Here is a 21,541-nt window from a genome sequence, read left to right as displayed (position 1 = left end):
CGCGGCCCTTGCAGAGCAAAGGGGAACCACTACTTCAAGGTCTCAGAGCTAAGTGACGTCACCGATTGAAAGGCTATTAGCGCGCACCACCGCTAACTAGCTAGCCATTTCACATCCGTTACACGCGCACGGGAAAGAGTGAGGTCATAGGTTTGCACCTACAGTTTAATTTCTAATCTTTATGGATGGACTCAACATCCTAGTGTAACAGTATAACTTTAAACCGTCCCCTCACCCCGACACGGGCGCGAACCAGGGACCTTCTGCACACATCAACAACGGTCGCCCACGAAGCATAGTTACCCATCGCGCCACAAAGGCCGCGGCCCTTGCAGAGCAAGGGGCAACACTACTTCTAGGTTTCAGAGCAAGTGACGTAACTGATTGAAATGCTACTAGCGCGTACCCGCTAACTAGCTAGCCATTTCACATCCGTTACACTCACACCCCTTTCAACCTCCTCCTTTTCCGCAGCAACCAGTGATCCGGGTCAACAGCATCAATGTAACAGTATAACTTTAAACCGTCCCCTCGCCCCGACACGGGCGCGAACCAGGGACCCTCTGCACACATCAACAACAGTCACCCACGAAGCGTCATTACCCATCGCTCCACAAAAGCCGCGGCCCTTGCAGAGCAAGGGGCAACACTACTTCTAGGTTTCAGAGCAAGTGACGTAACTGATTGAAATGCTACTAGCGCGTACCCGCTAACTAGCTAGCCATTTCACATCCGTTACACTAGTACTGTGTCATATAACTCACATTGTGAATATTTAGTTGGAGAAAGGACGGTATGCTGGTATGTACATGTGTTACTACAGGGGTGTTGGAGGGAGAGTATATGTTTTTGTGTAATTAGTTAGGTAGAAATATTGTCCTGTAGCTAATTGACCTTGGAATCTGATTTATTACCACAAATATGATAAAATCATGATTTTCCAGTGTGTTGGGTGCCTGCGTCTGTACATATTAGCTGCAGAAGTTGCCCCCCCCCCCCCCCACATTAGTTAGCAGTAATGTGACCAACATCGAGGCTTTTTTTTATTGTCAAATATTGAACTTGGTTTATGAAAACATTGCAACCAAATGAAATATACTTTTCCCAACTATTTTTCTTCATTGAAAATTCTAGTTATAAACTTGTACTTTGTACTTGCTAATAAATAAAACATTTTTTGACACCATATTCCATGGGTTTACTGACCACAATCCATTGAATTAATATTAAGTGTTGGTTATTTGGCGTCAAGAGAGCACAGCGCATGGAAGAAAGCAGTGAGATATGCAACCTAACGTCATATTTCTGCAAAACGGTCACTGCTAGTGTGCAGGGGAGGGGCTTCATATCAGTCACGCAGGGATCAAATCCTCCCCGGAGTCAGCCTCAGGTCTTCAGGTCTGAGCCCCCGGAGTCAGCCTCAGGTCTTCAGGTCTGAGCCCCCGGAGTCAGCCTCAGGTCTTCAGGTCTGAGCCCCCGGATGTTCTGAATGTCTAGTGACGTCCCTGCTTCAGCCCTGACTAGACTAGAGGCATTATCTTAGGGCTGAAGCCTGTCACCCAGCCTGACTAGAGGCATTATCTTAGGGCTGAAGCCTGTCACCCAGCCTGACTAGACTAGAGGCATTATCTTAGGGCTGAAGCCTGTCACCCAGCCCTGACTAGACTAGAGGCATTATCTTAGGGCTGAAGCCTGTCACCCAGCCTGACTAGACTAGAGGCATTATCTTAGGGCTGAAGCCTGTCACCCAGCCTGACTAGACTAGAGGCATTATCTTAGGGCTGAAGCCTGTCACCCAGCCTGACTAGACTAGAGGCATTATCTTAGGGCTAAAGTAGGCCTGTCACCCAGCCTGTCTAGACTAGAGGCATTATCTTAGGGCTGAAGTAGGCCTGTCACCCAGCCTGACTAGACGCATTATCTTAGGGCTGAAGCCTGTCACCCAGCCTGACTGGACTAGAGGCATTATCTTAGAGCTGAAGTAGGCCTGTCACCCAGCCTGACTAGACTAGAGGCATTATCTTAGGGCTGAAGCCTGTCACCCAGCCTGACTAGACTAGAGGCATTATCTTAGGGCTGAAGCCTGTCACCCAGCCCTGACTAGACTAGAGGCATTATCTTAGGGCTGAAGTAGGCCTGTCACCCAGCCTGTCTGGACTAGAGGCATTATCTTAGGGCTGAAGCCTGTCACCCAGCCTGACTAGACTAGAGGCATTATCTTAGGGCTGAAGCCTGTCACCCAGCCTGACTAGACTAGAGGCATTATCTTAGGGCTGAAGTAGGCCTGTCACCCAGCCTGTCTAGACTAGAGGCATTATCTTAGGGCTGAAGTAGGCCTGTCACCCAGCCTGACTAGACTAGAGGCATTATCTTAGGGCTGAAGCCTGTCACCCAGCCTGTCTGGACTAGAGGCATTATCTTAGGGCTGAAGTAAGCCTGTCACCCAGCCTGTCTGGACTAGAGGCATTATCTTAGGGCTGAAGCCTGTCACCCAGCCTGACTAGACTAGAGGCATTATCTTAGGACTGAAGCCTGTCACCCAGCCTGACTAGACTAGAGGCATTATCTTAGGGCTGAAGCCTGTCACCCAGCCTGACTAGACTAGAGGCATTATCTTAGGGCTGAAGCCTGTCACCCAGCCTGACTAGACTAGAGGCATTATCTTAGGGCTGAAGCCTGTCACCCAGCCTGACTAGACTAGAGGCATTATCTTAGGGCTGAAGCCTGTCACCCAGCCTGACTAGACTAGAGGCATTAACTTAGGGCTGAAGCCTGTCACCCAGCCTGACTAGACTAGAGGCATTATCTTAGGGCTGAAGCCTGTCACCCAGCTTGACTAGACTAGAGGCATTATCTTAGGGCTGAAGTAAGCATGTCACCCAGCCTGTCTGGACTAGAGGCATTATCTTAGGGCTGAAGTGAGCCTGTCACCCAGCCTGTCTGGATTAGAGGCATTATCGTAGGGCTGAAGTAGGCCTGTTACCCAGCCTGTCTGGACTAGAGGCATTATCTTAGGGCTGAAGTAAGCCTGTCACCCAGCCTGTCTGGACTAGAGGCATTATCTTAGGGCTGAAGTAAGCCTGTCACCCAGCCTGTCTGGACTAGAGGCATTATCTTAGGGCTGAAGTAAGCCTGTCACCCAGCCTGTCTGGACTAGAGGCATTATCTTAGGGCTGAAGTAAGCCTGTCACCCAGCCTGTCTGGACTAGAGGCATTATCTTAGGGCTGAAGTAAGCCTGTCACCCAGCCTGTCTGGACTAGAGGCATTATCTTAGGGCTGAAGTAAGCCTGTCACCCAGCCTGTCTGGACTAGAGGCATTATCTTAGGGCTGAAGTAAGCCTGTCACCCAGCCTGTCTGGACTAGAGGCATTATCTTAGGGCTGAAGTAAGCCTGTCACCCAGCCTGTCTGGACTAGAGGCATTATCTTAGGGCTGAAGTAAGCCTGTCACCCAGCCTGTCTGGACTAGAGGCATTATCTTAGGGCTGAAGCCTGTCACCCAGCCTGTCTGGACTAGAGGCATTATCTTACTGAAGTGAGCATGTCACCCAGCCTGTCTGGACTAGAGGCATTATCTTAGGGCTGAAGTAAGCCTGTCACCCAGCCTGTCTGGACTAGAGGCATTATCTTAGGGCTGAAGTAAGCCTGTCACCCAGCCTGTCTGGACTAGAGGCATTATCTTAGGGCTGAAGCCTGTCACCCAGCCTGTCTGGACTAGAGGCATTATCTTAGGGCTGAAGCCTGTCACCCAGCCTGTCTGGACTAGAGGCATTATCTTAGGGCTGAAGTAAGCATGTCACCCAGCCTGTCTGAACTAGAGGCATTATCTTAGGGCTGAAGTAAGCATGTCACCCAGCCTGTCTGAACTAGAGGCATTATCTTAGGGCTGAAGTAAGCCTGTCACCCAGCCTGTCTGGACTAGAGGCATTATCTTAGGGCTGAAGTAAGCCTGTCACCCAGCCTGTCTGGACTAGATGCATTATAAGAACTATAAGCGTCATAGGAACATCAAAACAGTCCAAAATACTTTTACAGGTTTTTAATGATCATCTACAGCTAAAAAGAAGAAACACTTAGAAAAATAAAATACATACAGATATGAACAAATAGGGCTCCTCCCGATACAGAATACAACGTTAACTATGTATCAGGTAAAGTCAGGTGGTCCGTGCTAAGCCCATGCTATTGACCAACCAGGCTGGATGGAGCCCATGCTATTGACCAACCAGGCTGGATGGAGCCCATGCTATTGACCAACCAGGCGGGATGGAGCCCTGCTATTGACCAACCAGGCGGGATGGAGCCCATGCTATTGTCCAACCAGGCTGGATGGAGCCCATGCTATTGTCCAACCAGGCTGGATGGAGCCCTGCTATTGTCCAACCAGGCTGGATGGAGCCCATGCTATTGTCCAACCAGGCTGGATGGAGCCCATGCTATTGTCCAACCAGGCTGGATGGAGCCCATGCTATTGACCAACCAGGCTGGATGGAGCCCATGCTATTGACCAACCAGGCTGGATGGAGCCCATGCTATTGACCAACCAGGCTGGATGGAGCCCATGCTATTGACCAACCAGGCTGGATGGAGCCCATGCTATTGACCAACCAGGCTGGATGGAGCCCATGCTATTGACCAACCAGGCTGGATGGAGCCCATGCTATTGACCAACCAGGCTGGATGGAGCCCATGCTATTGACCAACCAGGCTGGATGGAGCCCATGCTATTGACCAACCAGGCTGGATGGAGCCCATGCTATTGACCAACCAGGCTGGATGGAGCCCATGCTATTGACCAACCAGGCTGGATGGAGCCCATGCTATTGACCAACCAGGCTGGATGGAGCCCATGCTATTGACCAACCAGGCTGGATGGAGCCCATGCTATTGACCAACCAGGCTGGATGGAGCCCATGCTATTGACCAACCAGGCTGGATGGAGCCCATGCTATTGACCAACCAGGCTGGATGGAGCCCATGCTATTGACCAACCAGGCTGGATGGAGCCCATGCTATTGACCAACCAGGCTGGATGGAGCCCATGCTATTGACCAACCAGGCTGGATGGAGCCCATGCTATTGACCAACCAGGCTGGATGGAGTCCTGCTATTGACCAACCAGGCTGGATGGAGCCCTGCTATTGACCAACCAGGCTGGATGGAGCCCATGCTATTGACCAACCAGGCTGGATGGAGTCCATGCTATTGACCAACCAGGCTGGATGGAGTCCTGCTATTGTCCAACCAGGCTGGATGGAGTCCTGCTATTGTCCAACCAGGCTGGATGGAGTCCTGCTATTGTCCAACCAGGCTGGATGGAGTCCTGCTATTGGCTGACAGCTGTAGGTGTAGTGACCAGGCGGTCTGCGTGTCTGTAGGCTTGTTCCAGTAGGGTCTGGGCATCCTGGACAGGCCCTGATGTCTGGAGGGTCTTTGCTAGGCGACGGGCCGTGGTGACGGAGTGTCCGCTACGAACCAGACACACCATCTGCTCCTAGAAGGGGAGAGAACAGTTAGTGCTTCTTATTTCATGTTACGTTGCTCAGAAGTTGACAAACTGTTTCTCCTTCAAGATTTTACTGGGTTTTTTGGTACTTTTTTACCCCTTTTTCCTCCCTAATTTCGTGGTCTCCAATTGGTAGTTACAGTCTCGTCCCATCACTACAACGTACGGACTCGGGAGAGGCGAAGGTCGAGAGCCATGCGTCCTCCGAAACACAACCCTGCCTTGCCGCACTGCTTCTTGACACACTGCTCGCTTAACCCGGAGGCCAACCGGAGGAAAAAACTGGCGACAGGAGTCAGCTTGCATCCGCCCGGGCCGCCACAAGGAGTCGCTAGAGCGCGATGGGACAAGGACATCCCGGCCGGTCAAACCCTCCCCCTAACCCGGACGACGCTGGGCCAATTGTTCGCCGTCTCATGGGTATCCCGGTCGTGGCCCGGCTGCGACACAGCCCGGGATCGAACCCGGGGCTGTAGTGACGCCTCTAGCACTGCGATGCTGCGCTACTCAGGAGGCCAAGATGTCACTTTTTAATGTATGACATGTACACTACCGTTCAAATGTTTGGGGTCACTTAGAAATGACATTGTTTTTTAAACTAAGAAAACATTTTTTATTTTATTTTTTTAAATTGGCGGGTTCAATAAATAGTACCCGCAAAACACCAGGTTCAACATCGACAGTGAAGAGGCGACTTCGGGATGCTGTCCTTCTAGGCAGAGTTCCTCTGTCCAGTCTCAACGTCAACAGTGAAGAGGTGACTCCGGGATGCTGGCCTTCTAGGCAGAGTTCCTCTGTCCAGTGTCTTTTCTTTTTATTGGCCAGTCTGAGATATGGCTTTTTCTTTGCAACTCTGCCTAGAAGGCCAGCATCCCGGAGTCGCCTCTTCACTGTTGACGTTGAGACTGGTGTTTTGCAGGTACTATTTAATAAAGCTGCCAGTTGAGGTCTTCTGAGGCATCTGTTTCTCAAACTAGACACTAATGTACTTGTCCTCTTGGTCAGTTGTGCACCGGGGCCTCCCACTCCTGTTCTGTGAAGGGAGTAGTAGACAGCGTTGTATGAGATCTTCAGTTTCTTGGCAATTTCTCGCATGGAATAGCCTTCATTTCTCAGAATAAGAATAGACTGACGAGTTTCAGAAGAAAGGTCTTTGTTTCTGGCCATTTTCAGCCTGTAATCGAACCCACAAATGCTGATGCTCCAGATACTCAAACTAGTCTAAAGGCCAGTTTTAATGCTTCTTTAAATCAGAACAACAGTTTTCAGCTGTGCTAACATAATTGCAAAAGGGTTTTCTAATGATCAATTAGTATTTTAAAATGATTAACTTGGACTAAGCATTTCACTGTAAGCACGTGACAAATAAACTTTGATTTTATTACCTAACACATCGTGCCATTGGAACACAGGAGTGATGGTTGCTGATAAAGGTAGATATTCCATTTTAAAAAATCAGCCGTTTCCAGCTACAATAGTCCTTTACAACATTAACAATATCGACACTGTATTTCTGATCAATTTGATGTTATTTTAATGGAGGAGAAGAAAAAAGTGCTTCTCTTTCAAAGGCCATTTCTAAGTGACTCCAGACCGTTGAACGTTCGTGTCATACGGTCATAGACCTCCAGGTTATTCTGAGAGGTCTTTAAATGGAAAACAATCTTCCCTGGAAGAACTTGGTTAACAGGAAGCAGAACCTCATAGATATGTCACTTCCTCTTCTACAGAACTCAGATCACAGCCACAATAAAACCCCAGCGGTGAAAACATGCTGTTATAACTAGAGAGACTAGTGTTTATGGTTACCAAAATGCATGGAAACCTGTGTGTGTGTGTGTGTGTGTGTGTGTGTGTGTTATAGCTTGCTTGTTGACCTGTAAGGGTCTGTCTTTGCGCTGAGGTACAGGGGGGAGACGCAGGACTCCTTGTTCTGACAACTGGAGGATCTGAAACAACATGGAGGAGAGAGAGGAGAGGAAGAAGAGGAGGGGAAGAAGAAGAGGAGAGAGAGTAGGGGAAGAAGAGGAGAGAGAGTAGGGGAAGAAGAGGAGAGAGAGTAGGGGAAGAAGAGGAGAGAGAGTAGGGGAAGAAGAGGAGAGAGAGAAAGGGGAGAGAAGAGGAGATAAACAGAAGCACACAGGCTGCATCTCAAATGACCCTTGACCAGAGCCTATTCCCTATATAGTGTATTAGCCCAGAGCCCAGAGCCCATTCCCTATATAGTGTATTAGCCCAGAGCCCATTCCCTATATAGTGTATTAGCCCAGAGCCCATTCCCTATATAGTGTATTAGCCCAGAGCCCATTCCCTATATAGTGTATTAGACCAGAGCCCATTCCCTATATAGTGTATTAGACCAGAGCCTATTCCCTATATAGTGTATTAGACCAGAGCCTATTCCCTATATAGTGTATTAGACCAGAGCCTATTCCCTATATAGTGTATTAGCCTTTGGGCCCTGGGGAAAATATTGCAGTATCAATGAAAGAACCAACAATGAATGTCACAATGACCAGAGGCCTATGCTGAGATCCAGATACCCAAATATGGGCTTAGTTCCTATTTTATAGTCCTTCTATTACAAAACCAATTGTAGGCCTGGGGGGGAGAAAAGAAAGAGAAAGATGCCTTCTGAGAAGCACGGAGGAGGGAGGGATGCCTTCTGAGAAGCACGGAGGAGGGAGGGATGCCTTCTGAGAAGCACGGAGGAGGGAGGGATGCCTTCTGAGAAGCACGGATGAGGGAGGGAGAGATGCATTCTGAGAAGCACGGAGGAGGGAGGGAGAGATGCATTCTGAGAAGCAGCGGCGGAGGGAGTGATGCATTCTGAGAAGCGGCGGAGGGAGAGATGCATTCTGAGAAGCACGGCGGAGGGAGTGATGCATTCTGAGAAGCAGCGGCGGAGGGAGTGATGCATTCTGAGAAGCGGCGGCGGAGGGAGTGATGCATTCTGAGAAGCGGCGGCGGAGGGAGTGATGCATTCTGAGAAGCGGCGGCGGAGGGAGTGATGCATTCTGAGAAGCGGCGGCGGAGGGAGTGATGCATTCTGAGAAGCACGGAGGAGGGAGTGATGCATTCTGAGAAGCACGGAGGAGGGAGAGATGCATTCTGAGAAGCGGCGGAGGAGGGAGTGATGCATTCTGAGAAGCGGCGGAGGAGGGAGAGATGCATTCTGAGAAGCGGCGGAGGAGGGAGTGATGCATTCTGAGAAGCACGGAGGAGGGAGTGATGCATTCTGAGAAGCAGCGGCGGAGGGAGTGATGCATTCTGAGAAGCAGCGGCGGAGGGAGTGATGCATTCTGAGAAGCACGGAGGAGGGAGGGAGAGATGCATTCTGAGAAGCACGGCGGAGGGAGGGAGAGATGCATTCTGAGAAGCACGGCGGAGGGAGGGAGAGATGCATTCTGAGAAGCAGCGGCGGAGGGAGTGATGCATTCTGAGAAGCACGGCGGAGGGAGAGATGCATTCTGAGAAGCGGCGGAGGAGGGAGTGATGCATTCTGAGAAGCACGGAGGAGGGAGTGATGCATTCTGAGAAGCAGCGGCGGAGGGAGTGATGCATTCTGAGAAGCAGCGGCGGGAGTGATGCATTCTGAGAAGCAGCGGCGGAGGGAGTGATGCATTCTGAGAAGCACGGAGGAGGGAGGGAGAGATGCATTCTGAGAAGCACGGCGGAGGGAGGGAGAGATGCATTCTGAGAAGCAGCGGCGGAGGGAGTGATGCATTCTGAGAAGCACGGAGGAGGGAGGGAGAGATGCATTCTGAGAAGCACGGCGGAGGGAGGGAGAGATGCATTCTGAGAAGCACGGCGGAGGGAGGGAGAGATGCATTCTGAGAAGCAGCGGCGGAGGGAGTGATGCATTCTGAGAAGCACGGCGGAGGGAGAGATGCATTCTGAGAAGCGGCGGAGGAGGGAGTGATGCATTCTGAGAAGCACGGAGGAGGGAGTGATGCATTCTGAGAAGCAGCGGCGGAGGGAGTGATGCATTCTGAGAAGCAGCGGCGGAGGGAGTGATGCATTCTGAGAAGCAGCGGCGGAGGGAGTGATGCATTCTGAGAAGCAGCGGCGGAGGGAGTGATGCATTCTGAGAAGCACGGAGGAGGGAGGGAGAGATGCATTCTGAGAAGCACGGCGGAGGGAGGGAGAGATGCATTCTGAGAAGCAGCGGCGGAGGGAGTGATGCATTCTGAGAAGCACGGCGGAGGGAGAGATGCATTCTGAGAAGCGGCGGCGGAGGGAGTGATGCATTCTGAGAAGCACGGAGGAGGGAGTGATGCATTCTGAGAAGCAGCGGCGGAGGGAGTGATGCATTCTGAGAAGCAGCGGCGGAGGGAGTGATGCATTCTGAGAAGCAGCGGCGGAGGGAGTGATGCATTCTGAGAAGCACGGAGGAGGGAGGGAGAGATGCATTCTGAGAAGCACGGAGGAGGGAGGGAGAGATGCATTCTGAGAAGCACGGCGGAGGGAGGGAGAGATGCATTCTGAGAAGCAGCGGCGGAGGGAGTGATGCATTCTGAGAAGCACGGCGGAGGGAGAGATGCATTCTGAGAAGCACGGCGGAGGGAGAGATGCATTCTGAGAAGCACGGCGGAGGGAGGGATGCATTCTGAGAAGCACGGAGGAGGGAGGGATGCATTCTGAGAAGCACGGAGGAGGGAGGGATGCATTCTGAGAAGCACGGAGGAGGGAGGGATGCATTCTGAGAAGCACGGAGGAGGGAGGGATGCATTCTGAGAAGCACGGAGGAGGGAGGGATGCATTCTGAGAAGCGCGGAGGAGGGAGTGATGCATTCTGAGAAGCGCGGAGGAGGGAGTGATGCATTCTGAGAAGCAGCGGCGGAGGGAGTGATGCATTCTGAGAAGCGCGGAGGAGGGAGTGATGCATTCTGAGAAGCAGCGGCGGAAGGAGGGATGCCTTCTGAGAAGCACGGCGGAGGGAGTGATGCATTCTGAGAAGCACGGCGGAGGGAGTGATGCATTCTGAGAAGCAGCGGAGGAGGGAGTGATGCATTCTGAGAAACAGCGGCGGAAGGAGGGATGCCTTCTGAGAAGCACGGCGGAGGGAGTGATGCATTCTGAGAAGCCCGGAGGAGGGAGTGATGCATTCTGAGAAGCCCGGAGGAGGGAGTGATGCATTCTGAGAAGCCCGGAGGAGGGAGTGATGCATTCTGAGAAGCACGGAGGAGGGAGTGATGCATTCTGAGAAGCACGGAGGAGGGAGTGATGCATTCTGAGAAGCACGGAGGAGGGAGTGATGCATTCTGAGAAGCACGGAGGAGGGAGTGATGCATTCTGAGAAGCACGGAGGAGGGAGTGATGCATTCTGAGAAGCACGGCGGAGGGAGAGATGCATTCTGAGAAGCACGGCGGAGGGAGAGATGCATTCTGAGAAGCACGGCGGAGGGAGAGATGCATTCTGAGAAGCACGGCGGAGGAGTGATGCATTCTGAGAAGCACGGAGGAGGGAGTGATGCATTCTGAGAAGCACGGAGGAGGGAGTGATGCATTCTGAGAAGCACGGAGGAGGGAGTGATGCATTCTGAGAAGCACGGCGGAGGGAGAGATGCATTCTGAGAAGCACGGCGGAGGAGTGATGCATTCTGAGAAGCACGGAGGAGGGAGTGATGCATTCTGAGAAGCACGGAGGAGGGAGAGATGCATTCTGAGAAGCACGGAGGAGGGAGTGATGCATTCTGAGAAGCACGGAGGAGGGAGTGATGCATTCTGAGAAGCACGGAGGAGGGAGTGATGCATTCTGAGAAGCATGGAGGGAGTGATGCCTTCTGAGAAGCACGGAGGAGGGAGTGATGCATTCTGAGAAGCACGGAGGAGGGAGAGATGCATTCTGAGAAGCACGGAGGAGGGAGAGATGCATTCTGAGAAGCACGGAGGAGGGAGAGATGCATTCTGAGAAGCACGGAGGAGGGAGTGATGCATTCTGAGAAGCACGGCGGAGGGAGAGATGCATTCTGAGAAGCACGGCGGAGGGAGAGATGCATTCTGAGAAGCACGGCGGAGGGAGGGATGCATTCTGAGAAGCACGGAGGAGGGAGGGATGCATTCTGAGAAGCACGGAGGAGGGAGGGATGCATTCTGAGAAGCACGGAGGAGGGAGTGATGCATTCTGAAAAGCACGAGCATAGAACCGTTCCTCAAAATGCTATTGCGGGAAAATGATGTCTTCAAAGCAACTACTGGTGTTCTAGTAACAGAGAGGAGACACAGCTTTCTGTGAGTATATGATGTATTTCTGACCTGGTAACATTGGGTTATTGGCTCCAGAGAGGAGTCACAGCTTTCTGTGAGTATGTGATGTATTTCTGACCTGGTAACATTGGGTTATTGGGTCCAGAGAGGAGTCACAGCTTTCTGTGAGTATGTGATGTATTTCTGACCTGGTAACATTGGGTCCGTGGCTCCAGAGAGGAGAATCACAGCTTTCTGTGAGTATGTGATGTATTTCTGACCTGGTAACATTGGGTTATTGGGTCCAGAGAGGAGTCACAGCTTTCTGTGAGTATATGATGTATTTCTAACCTGGTAACATTGGGTTATTGGGTCCAGAGAGGAGAGTCACAGCTTTCTGTGAGTATGTGATGTATTTCTGACCCGGTAACATTGGGTCCGTGGCTCCAGAGAGGAGAGTCACAGCTTTCTGTGAGTATATGATGTATTTCTGACCTGGTAACATTGGGTTATTGGGTCCAGAGAGGAGACACAGCTTTCTGTGAGTATGTGATGTATTTCTGACCTGGTAACATTGGGTTATTGGGTCCAGAGAGGAGAGTCACAGCTTTCTGTGAGTATGTGATGTATTTCTAACCTGGTAACATTGGGTTATTGGGTCCAGAGAGGAGAGTCACAGCTTTCTGTGAGTATGTGATGTATTTCTAACCTGGTAACATTGGGTTATTGGGTCCAGAGAGGAGAGTCACAGGTTTCTGTGAGTATATGATGTATTTCTGACCTGGTAACATTGGGTTATTGGGTCCAGAGAGGAGTCACAGCTTTCTGTGAGTATGTGATGTATTTCTGACCTGGTAACATTGGGTTCGTGGCTCCAGAGAGGAGAGTCACAGCTTTCTGTGAGTATGTGATGTATTTCTGACCTGGTAACATTGGGTTATTGGCTCCAGAGAGGAGTCACAGCTTTCTGTGAGTATGTGATGTATTTCTGACCTGGTAACATTGGGTTATTGGGTCCAGAGAGAGGAGTCACAGCTTTGTGAGTATGTGATGTATTTCTGACCTGGTAACATTGGGTTATTGGCTCCAGAGAGGAGAGTCACAGCTTTCTGTGAGTATATGATGTATTTCTGACCTGGTAACATTGGGTTATTGGCTCCAGAGAGGAGAATCACAGCTTTCTGTGAGTATGTGATGTATTTCTGACCTGGTAACATTGGGTTATTGGGTCCAGAGAGGAGTCACAGCTTTCTGTGAGTATGTGATGTATTTCTGACCCGGTAACATTGGGTTCGTGGCTCCAGAGAGGAGTCACAGCTTTCTGTGAGTACATGATGTATTTCTGACCCGGTAACATTGGGTTCGTGGCACCACTTTGTAACCCGGAGAAGGCTGTAGTCAGTATGGTTTTGAGCCGAGCGCTCCATTTGCAGTGAAGAGGTCTACATCAAGTAGCCTGGGCCTAGCAAGTTTCTGTAGGACATTAGCCTACATTTACTGATATACAATTAGACATGTAGGCTAATTTGATTCATCTATCTTACAACAATATCATATTTAGAGAGTTAGCAACAGGGTGCTTTTTGAGTTCCCACTTCCTCAGGCTGTGAATAATACAGCCTTAAGGTAAAAAAAATTAAAAAATGTCGGCAAATTCTCTGAAGAGACAATTTTTTTTTTTTTAAATCAGATCATTCTGGATCCTATTTTGACAGGTTACACATCGTAATATAAAATCATGCATTTCCTGGTTATGTTACATGAAATAGCTTTTCTTTTTTAAATCATAAGCTATCGTGTCCGTTGTCTTACGTGGCAGTGAGACCACTAGTTCAGAGCCCTGCCGCTAATGTAAAGTAACTATGCCCTGAGAAACAGTGTTATCCAGCAACATAGTTACATTCATCACAATATGTCCATATCAGACGGCATCTCCCCCTAAAAGGATCTCATTTATCCCTGATTTATCATTATCGCATAACAAGTGTACATTTACGGAATGGCCCAGCTGTGGGAAAGCATACGGAATGGCCCAGCTATGGGAAAGCATACGGAATGGCCCAGCTGTGGGAAAGCATATGGAATGGCCCAGCTATGGGAAAGCATACGGAATGGCCCAGCTGTGGGAAAGCATACGGAATGGCCCAGCTGTGGGAAAGCATACGGAATGGCCCAGCTGTGGGAAAGCATACGGAATGGCCCAGCTGTGGGGAGGCATATGAGATCTGTGAAGTAGTATTTGAACCCAGGTCTGGTCTGTCTTACCTGCTGGTTACTCTCTTCCTGCTGTTCCAGTAGTTGTCTGAGGTTAAAACACTGGTGCTCCAGGGAGTCTCTCTCCTTCTCTAGCTGTTCTAGAGAGCTCACCACAGCCCTCAGCTCCACCTGGAGACACAGTAACACCAGACTAGATAACCACACACACAAATACTGAAACGCACACACACACACCCCCCTTCCAGTGTCTCACCACAGCCCTCAGCTCCGCCTGGACACACATCATCAGACTAGATAACCACACACACACACCCCCCTTCCAGTGTCTCACCACAGCCCTCAGCTCCGCCTGGACACAGCATCAGACTAGATAACCACACACACACACACACACAGCCCTTCCAGTGTCTCACCACAGCCCTCAGCTCCGCCTGGACACACAGTAACACCAGACTAGATAACCACACACACACACACACACACACACACACACACACACACACACACACACACACACACACACACACACACACACACACACACACACACAGCCCTTCCAGTGTCTCACCACAGCCCTCAGCTCCACCTGGACACACAGCATCAGACTAGATAACCACACACACAAATACTGAAACACACACACCCCCCTTCCAGTGTCTCACCACCAGCTTGTCGAGGATCTTCTTGCCAACGGCTGACTTCCTAGTCTCTTCCTGGTGTTGACGGGATGAATGACTTATCATTTCCTGTTTCTGGATTGGGACTGGCAGTTGAGCCAGTTTAGACAGGAACCTGGAACCAGAATACAGTCAACGTGTTTAGCCAAGAAAGACATCTTACAGTAGAGGCTCAAGTCGCTCAACATGTATACATACACAGAGCATTTGGAAAGTATTCAGACCCCTTGACCTTTTCCACATTTTGTTACGTTACAGCCTTCACCTCATCAATCTACGCACAATATCCCATAATGACAAAGCAAAAACAGGTTTTTCAAAAAAAAAAATATATATCTTATTTACATAAGTATTCAGACCCTTTGCTTTGAGACTTGAAATTGAGCTCAGGTGCATCCTGTTTCCATTGATCATCCTTGAGATGTTTATACACTGCTCAAAAAAATAAAGGGAACACTTAAACAACACAATGTAACTCCAAGTCAATCACACTTCTGTGAAATCAAATTGTCCACTTAGGAAGCAACACTGATTGACAATAAATTTCACATGCTGTTGTGCAAATGGAATAGACAAAAGGTGGAAATTATAGGCAATTAGCAAGACACCCCCAATAAAGGAGTGATTCTGCAGGTGGTGACCACAGACCACTTCTCAGTTCCTATGCTTCCTGGCTGATGTTTTGGTCACTTTTGAATGCTGGCGGTGCTCTCACTCTAGTGGTAGCATGAGACGGAGTCTACAACCCACACAAGTGGCTCAGGTAGTGCAGCTCATCCAGGATGGCACATCAATGCGAACTGTGGCAAGAAGGTTTGCTGTGTCTGTCAGCGTAGTGTCCAGAGCATGGAGGCGCTACCAGGAGACAGGCCAATACATCAGGAGACGTGGAGGAGGCCGTAGGAGGGCAACATCCCAGCAGCAGGACCGCTACCTCCGCCTTTGAGCAGGAGGAGCACTGCCAGAGCCCTGCAAAATGACCTCCAGCAGGCCACAAATGTGAATGTGTCAGCATATGGTCTCACAAGGGCTCTGAGGATCTCACCTCGGTACCTAATGGCAGTCAGGCTACCTCTGGCGAGCACATGGAGGGCTGTGCGGCCCCACAAAGAAATGCCACCCCACACCATGACTGACCCATCGCCAAACCGGTCATGCTGGAGGATGTTGCAGGCAGCAGAAAGTTCTCCACGGCGTCTCCAGACTCTGTCACGTCTGTCACATGTGCTCATGTGCTCAGTTTGAACCTGCTTTCATCTGTGAAGAGCACAGGGCGCCAGTGGCGAATTTGCCAAACTTGGTGTTCTCTGGCAAATGCCAAACGTCCTGCACGGTGTTGGGCTGTAAGCACAACCCCCACCTGTGGACGTCGGGCCCTCATACCACCCTCATGGAGTCTGTTTCTGACCGTTTGAGCAGACACATGCACATTTGTGGCCTGCTGGAGGTCATTTTGCAGGGGGCTGGCAGTGCTCCTCCTTGCACAAAGGCGGAGGTAGCGGTCCTGCTGCTGGGATGTTGCCCTCCTACGGCCTCCTCCACGTCTCCTGATGTATTGGCCTGTCTCCTGGTAGCGCCTCCATGCTCTGGACACTACGCTGACAGACACAGCAAACCTTCTTGCCACAGTTCGCATTGATGTGCCATCCTGGATGAGCTGCACTACCTGAGCCACTTGTGTGGGTTGTAGACTCCGTCTCATGCTACCACTAGAGTGAGAGCACCGCCAGCATTCAAAAGTGACCAAAACATCAGCCAGGAAGCATAGGAACTGAGAAGTGGTCTGTGGTCACCACCTGCAGAATCACTCCTTTATTGGGGGTGTCTTGCTAATTGCCTATAATTTCCACCTTTTGTCTATTCCATTTGCACAACAGCATGTGAAATTTATTGTCAATCAGTGTTGCTTCCTAAGTGGACAATTTGATTTCACAGAAGTGTGATTGACTTGGAGTTACATTGTGTTGTTTAAGTGTTCCCTTTATTTTTTTGAGCAGTGTACAACTTGATTGGAGTCCACCTGTGGTAAATTCAATTGATTGGACATGATTTGGAAAGGTACACACCTGTCTATATAAAGGTCACACAGTTCACAGGGCATGTCAGAGCAAAAACCAAGCCATGAGGTCGAAGGAATTGTCCGTAGAGCTCCGAGGCAGGATTACGTCGAGGCACAGATCTGAGGAAGGGTATCAAAAAATGTCAGAATGTCCTTGAGTGGCCCAGCCAGAGCCCGGACTTGAACCCAATCGAACATCTCTGGAGAGACCTGAAAATAGCTGTGCAGCGACGCTCCCCATCCAACCTGACAGAGCTTGAGAGGATCTGCAGAAAAGAATGGGAGAAACTCCCCAAATACAGGTGTGCCAAGCTTGTAGCGTCGTACCCAAGAAGACTCAAGGCTGTAATCGCTGCCAAAGGTGCTTCAATAAAAATGAATGCGTAAAGGGTCTGAAAACTTATGTAAATGTAATATTTCAGTTTGACATTTTTTATAAATTTGCAAAAATGTCTAAAAACCTGTTTTTACTTTCCTCTGTCCAGTGTCTGTTCTTTCGCCCGTCTTAATCTTTTCTTTTTATTGGCCAGTCTGAGATATGGCTTTTTCTTTGCAACTCTGCCTAGAAGGCCAGCATCCCGGAGTCGCCTCCTCACTGTTGACGTTGAGACTGGTGTTTTGCGGGTACTATTTAATAAAGCTGCCAGTTGAGGACTTGTGAGGCGTCTGTTTCTCAAACTAGACACTCTAATGTACTTGTCCTCTTGCTCAGTTGTGCACCGGGGCCTCCCACTCCTCTTTCTATTCTGGTTAGAGCCAGTTTGTGCTGTTCTGTGAAGGGAGTAGTACACAGCGTTGTATGAGATCTTCAGTTTCTTGACAATTTCTCGCATGGAATAGCCTTCATTTCTCAGAACAAGAATAGACTGACGAGTTTCAGAAGAAAGTTATTTGTTTCTGGCCATTTTGAGCCTGTAATCGAACCCACAAATGCTGATGCTCCAGATACTCAACTAGTCTAAAGAAGTCCAGTTTTATTGCTTCTTTAAAATCAGAACAACAGTTTTCAGCTGTGCTAACATAATTGCAAAAGGGTTTTCCTTTTAAAATGATAAACTTGGATTAGCTAACACAACGTGCCATTGGAACACAGGAGTGATGGTTGCTGATAATGGGCCTCTGTACGTCTATGTAGATATTCCATTAAAAATCAGCCGTTTCCAGCTACAATAGTCATCTACAACATTAACAATATCGACACTGTATTTCTGATAAATGTTATTTTAATGGACAAAAATGTTCTTTCAAAAACAAGGACATTTTTAAGTGACCCCAAACTTTTGAACGATAGTGTATATTAGTTAACCTTTATTTAACTACTAGCCTGTACCCCCGCGCATCGACCCAGCCTGTACCCCCGCACATCGACCAGCCTGTACCCCCGCACAGCGACCAGCCTGTACCCCCGCACAGCGACCAGCCTGTACCCCCGCACAGCGACCAGCCTGTACCCCCGCACAGCGACCAGCCTGTACCCCCGCACAGCGACCAGCCTGTACCCCCGCACAGCGACCAGCCTGTACCCCCGCACAGCGACCAGCCTGTACCCCCGCACAGCGACTAGCCTGTACCGGTACCCCCTGTATATAGCCTCGTTATTGTTATGTAATTTTCTTGGGTTACTTTTTTAAATTTAGTAAATATTTTCTTAACTATTTCTTGAACTGTTGTTGCTTAAGGGCTTGTAAGTAAGCTTTTCACAGCAAGGTCTACACCTGTTGTATTCGGCGCATGTGTCACGTTCCTGACCGGTTTTCTGTTATTTTGTATGTGTTTGACGGTCAGGGCGTGAGTTTGGGTGGGTAGTCTATGTTATGTGTTTCTATGTTTGTTAATGGGTGACCTGATATGGTTCTCAATTAGAGGCAGGTGGTTTTCATTTCCTCTGATTGAGAGCCATATTAAGGTAGGTGGTTTCACATTGTTTGTTGTGGGTGGTTGTCTCCTGTGTCTGTCTGTGTATGTTACGCCACACGGGACTGTTTCGGTTTGTTTGTTCGTTCGGTTTATGTAGTCTGTTCCTGTTTCATGCGTTCTTCGTGTCATGTAAGTTCTTATGTTCAGGTTCGTCTACGTCGTTTGTTATTTTGGTTAGTTATTCAAGTATAGTTCGTTTTGTCTTGTTCAATAAATATCATGTCAAATCACAACGCTGCATTTTGGTCGAATCCCTGCTCCTCCTCTTCGGATGAAGAGGAGGAAATCCGTTACAGCATGTGACAAATAAAATGTGATTTGTTCAGAGAAGACTGTGTTGCTGCACAGAAACCACTAATAAAGGACACCAATAAGAAGAAGAGACTTGCTTGGGCCAAGAAACATGAGCAATGGACATAAGACCGGTTGGAAATCTGTCCTTTGATCTGATGAGTCCAAATGAGATATTTTTGGTTCCAACCGCTGTGTCTTTGTGAGACGCAGAGTAGGTGAACGGATGATCTCTGCATGTGTGTTTCCCATGTGAAGCATGGAGGAGGTGGTGTGATGGTGTAGGGGTGCTTTGGTGGTGACACTGTCTGTGGTTTATTTAGAATTCAAGGCACACTTAACCAGCATGGCCACCACAGCATTCTGCAGCGATACACCATCCCATCTCGTTTGCGCTTAGTGGGACTATCATTTGTTTTTCAACTGGACAATGACCCAACACACCTTCAGGCTGAGTAAGGGCTATTTGAACAAGAAGGAGAGTGATGGAAGGCTGCATCCAATGACCTGGCCTCCACAATTACCTGACCTCAACCCAATAGAGATGGTTTAGGATGAGTTGGACCGCAGAGTGAAGTAAAAGCAGCCAACAAGTGCTCAGCATATGTGGGAACTCCTTCAAGACTGATGGAAAAGCATTCCAGGTGAAGCTGGTTGAGAGAATGTCAAGAGTGTCCAAAGCTGTCATCAAGGCAAAGGGTGACTACTTTGAAGAATCTCAAATATAAAATATAGTTTGATTTGTTTAATACTTTTTTGGTTACTACATGATTCCATATGTGTTAATTCATAGTTTTGATGTCTTCACTATTATTCTGCAATGTAGAAAATAGTAAAAATAAAGAAAAGCTCTGGAAGGTGGCGTGTCCAAACTTTTGACTGGTACCGTTTATGAAAATAATGAGTAATCGAGTATTTTGGGTGACATAAGTGCATCTATGGATGGGCTGATCCCTCAGTACAGGGCTAGGCAACGCTGATCATCGTGGGTCCACTGTCCCCAGTCCTACACTGAGTATGGATGGGCTGATCCCTCAGTACAGGGCTAGGCAACGCTGATCATCGTGGGTCCACTGTCCCCAGTCCTACACTGAGTATGGATGGGCTTATCCCTCAGTACAGGGCGAGACAACGCTGATCATAGTGGGTCCACTGTCCCCAGTCCTACACTGAGTATGGATGGGCTGATCCCTCAGTACAGGGCGAGGCAACACTGATCATCATGGGTCCACTGTCCCCAGTCCTACACTGAGTATGGATGGGCTTATCCCTCAGTACAGGGCTAGGCAACACTGATCATAGTGGGTCCACTGTCCCCAGTCCTACACTGAGTATGGATGGGCTTATCCCTCAGTACAGGGCGAGACAACGCTGATCATAGTGGGTCCACTGTCCCCAGTCCTACACTGAGTATGGATGGGCTGATCCCTCAGTACAGGGCTAGGCAACACTGATCATAGTGGGTCCACTGTCCCCAGTCCTACACTGAGTTCTGTTCTCTCACCTGTTTTTCAGAATGTTCAGATGTTTCTGTGATTCCTCTTTCTTAGTCCATCTTCCGGCCAGAACAGACCTGAGGGAGCGAGAAAAGGAGCGAGAAAAGGAGAGAGAAAGGACGGAGGGAGAAACAGAGCGAGGGTTACAAATAAATAACTCAGTAACAACAACCTAGTGAAACCTTAAACCAGGGATATTCAAGCTTCAGGTCACCGATGGGTTAGTGGCCATGTTACAGCACCTCTGTTTTCCTACACAGATGAACAGTGGCTGAGATTCACAGTCGACTTCCTGGGTGTTACTCACAGTATAGACAGGCCCAGTCAAGAACCATAATGGAGGATGTTACTCACAGTATAGACAGGCCCAGTCAAGAACCATGATGGAGGATGTTACAGTATAGACAGGCCCAGTCAAGAACCATAATGGAGGATGTTACTCACAGTATAGACAGGCCCAGTATGTTGTCTAGAGCCGTAATGGAGGACTTGGTCAGAGGTTTCCACTTCTCCTGACCTTTCAGCTTCCTGGGACCTGCAACTGTGCCACTTTTCTTCTTCTGTGGTTTTGGCTGAGGGACCTGGCTGCTGGTTCCTGGCTGGGGCTCCTCCTGCAGAGGAGGGTACATGCAGACAGAATGTGTGACAGAATGATGAGATGAAAGCAAAGGACAACCGTTTCCTCTCAGAGGTTTAATTCTTCAAAACGTTCTCACCTGAGATACTCTCCGTTGACATGTCTTTATACCGGGCTTATTTGGCTTCTCGCCTGTCTTCTTGCCTTTAGGTGCCTTGGATGGGGCGCGTCGAGATCCCCGGACAGGCTTCATATTTTAACTAGGAAAAAGAGACAGCGTCAGATAGTCAACTAATCAAGGCATACACGGGAAAAGTGGTAAAAAAACATAGCCGCTAAATATATAATGATATACAATCTGAAAGCTAGCAAACATGAGCACTGCCTAGACGAAACACGGATGTAGTTTGTTTTGTCAACAACAGCTAACGTTAAGCTAGCTAAGGACCTTTTTACATTTTATACACAAGACGATTTAGTATAACAGTTTAGAAATGCAATTTCTCGTTGCCGTTAGGGCCAATGTCGTAGAATAACAATAGCTAAAACACTTAAAACAAACGTTTATAACTTGACTTACCAGTTTCGCGGTAAATTTCTTTCAAACATTTG

General features: G+C 49.1%; 1 protein-coding gene across 1 annotated transcript; it reads right to left on the bottom strand.

The window, feature by feature from the left end:
- Window positions 1-1,000: 1,000 nt before the first annotated feature.
- LOC120038687 (centromere protein Q) lies at window positions 1,001-21,539 on the bottom strand. The gene is made up of 8 exons (XM_038984349.1): window positions 21,510-21,539; window positions 21,069-21,189; window positions 20,797-20,963; window positions 20,361-20,429; window positions 14,575-14,704; window positions 13,961-14,080; window positions 7,384-7,455; window positions 1,001-5,494 (listed from the first exon to the last, which is right to left on the bottom strand). The coding sequence occupies exons 2-8, from the start codon at window positions 21,180-21,182 to the stop codon at window positions 5,327-5,329; spliced, it is 840 nt and encodes a 279-aa protein (XP_038840277.1). The 5' UTR covers window positions 21,183-21,189; window positions 21,510-21,539; the 3' UTR covers window positions 1,001-5,326.
- Between the last annotated feature and the right edge of the window lie 2 nt (window positions 21,540-21,541).

The sequence above is a fragment of the Salvelinus namaycush genome, unplaced genomic scaffold (genome assembly GCF_016432855.1).
Source record: "Salvelinus namaycush isolate Seneca unplaced genomic scaffold, SaNama_1.0 Scaffold233, whole genome shotgun sequence".
In the NCBI taxonomy this organism is placed as follows: Eukaryota; Metazoa; Chordata; class Actinopteri; order Salmoniformes; family Salmonidae; genus Salvelinus; species Salvelinus namaycush.
Note: the sequence above shows the minus strand (reverse complement) of the source record. Positions and strands in the feature narration are given on the sequence as shown.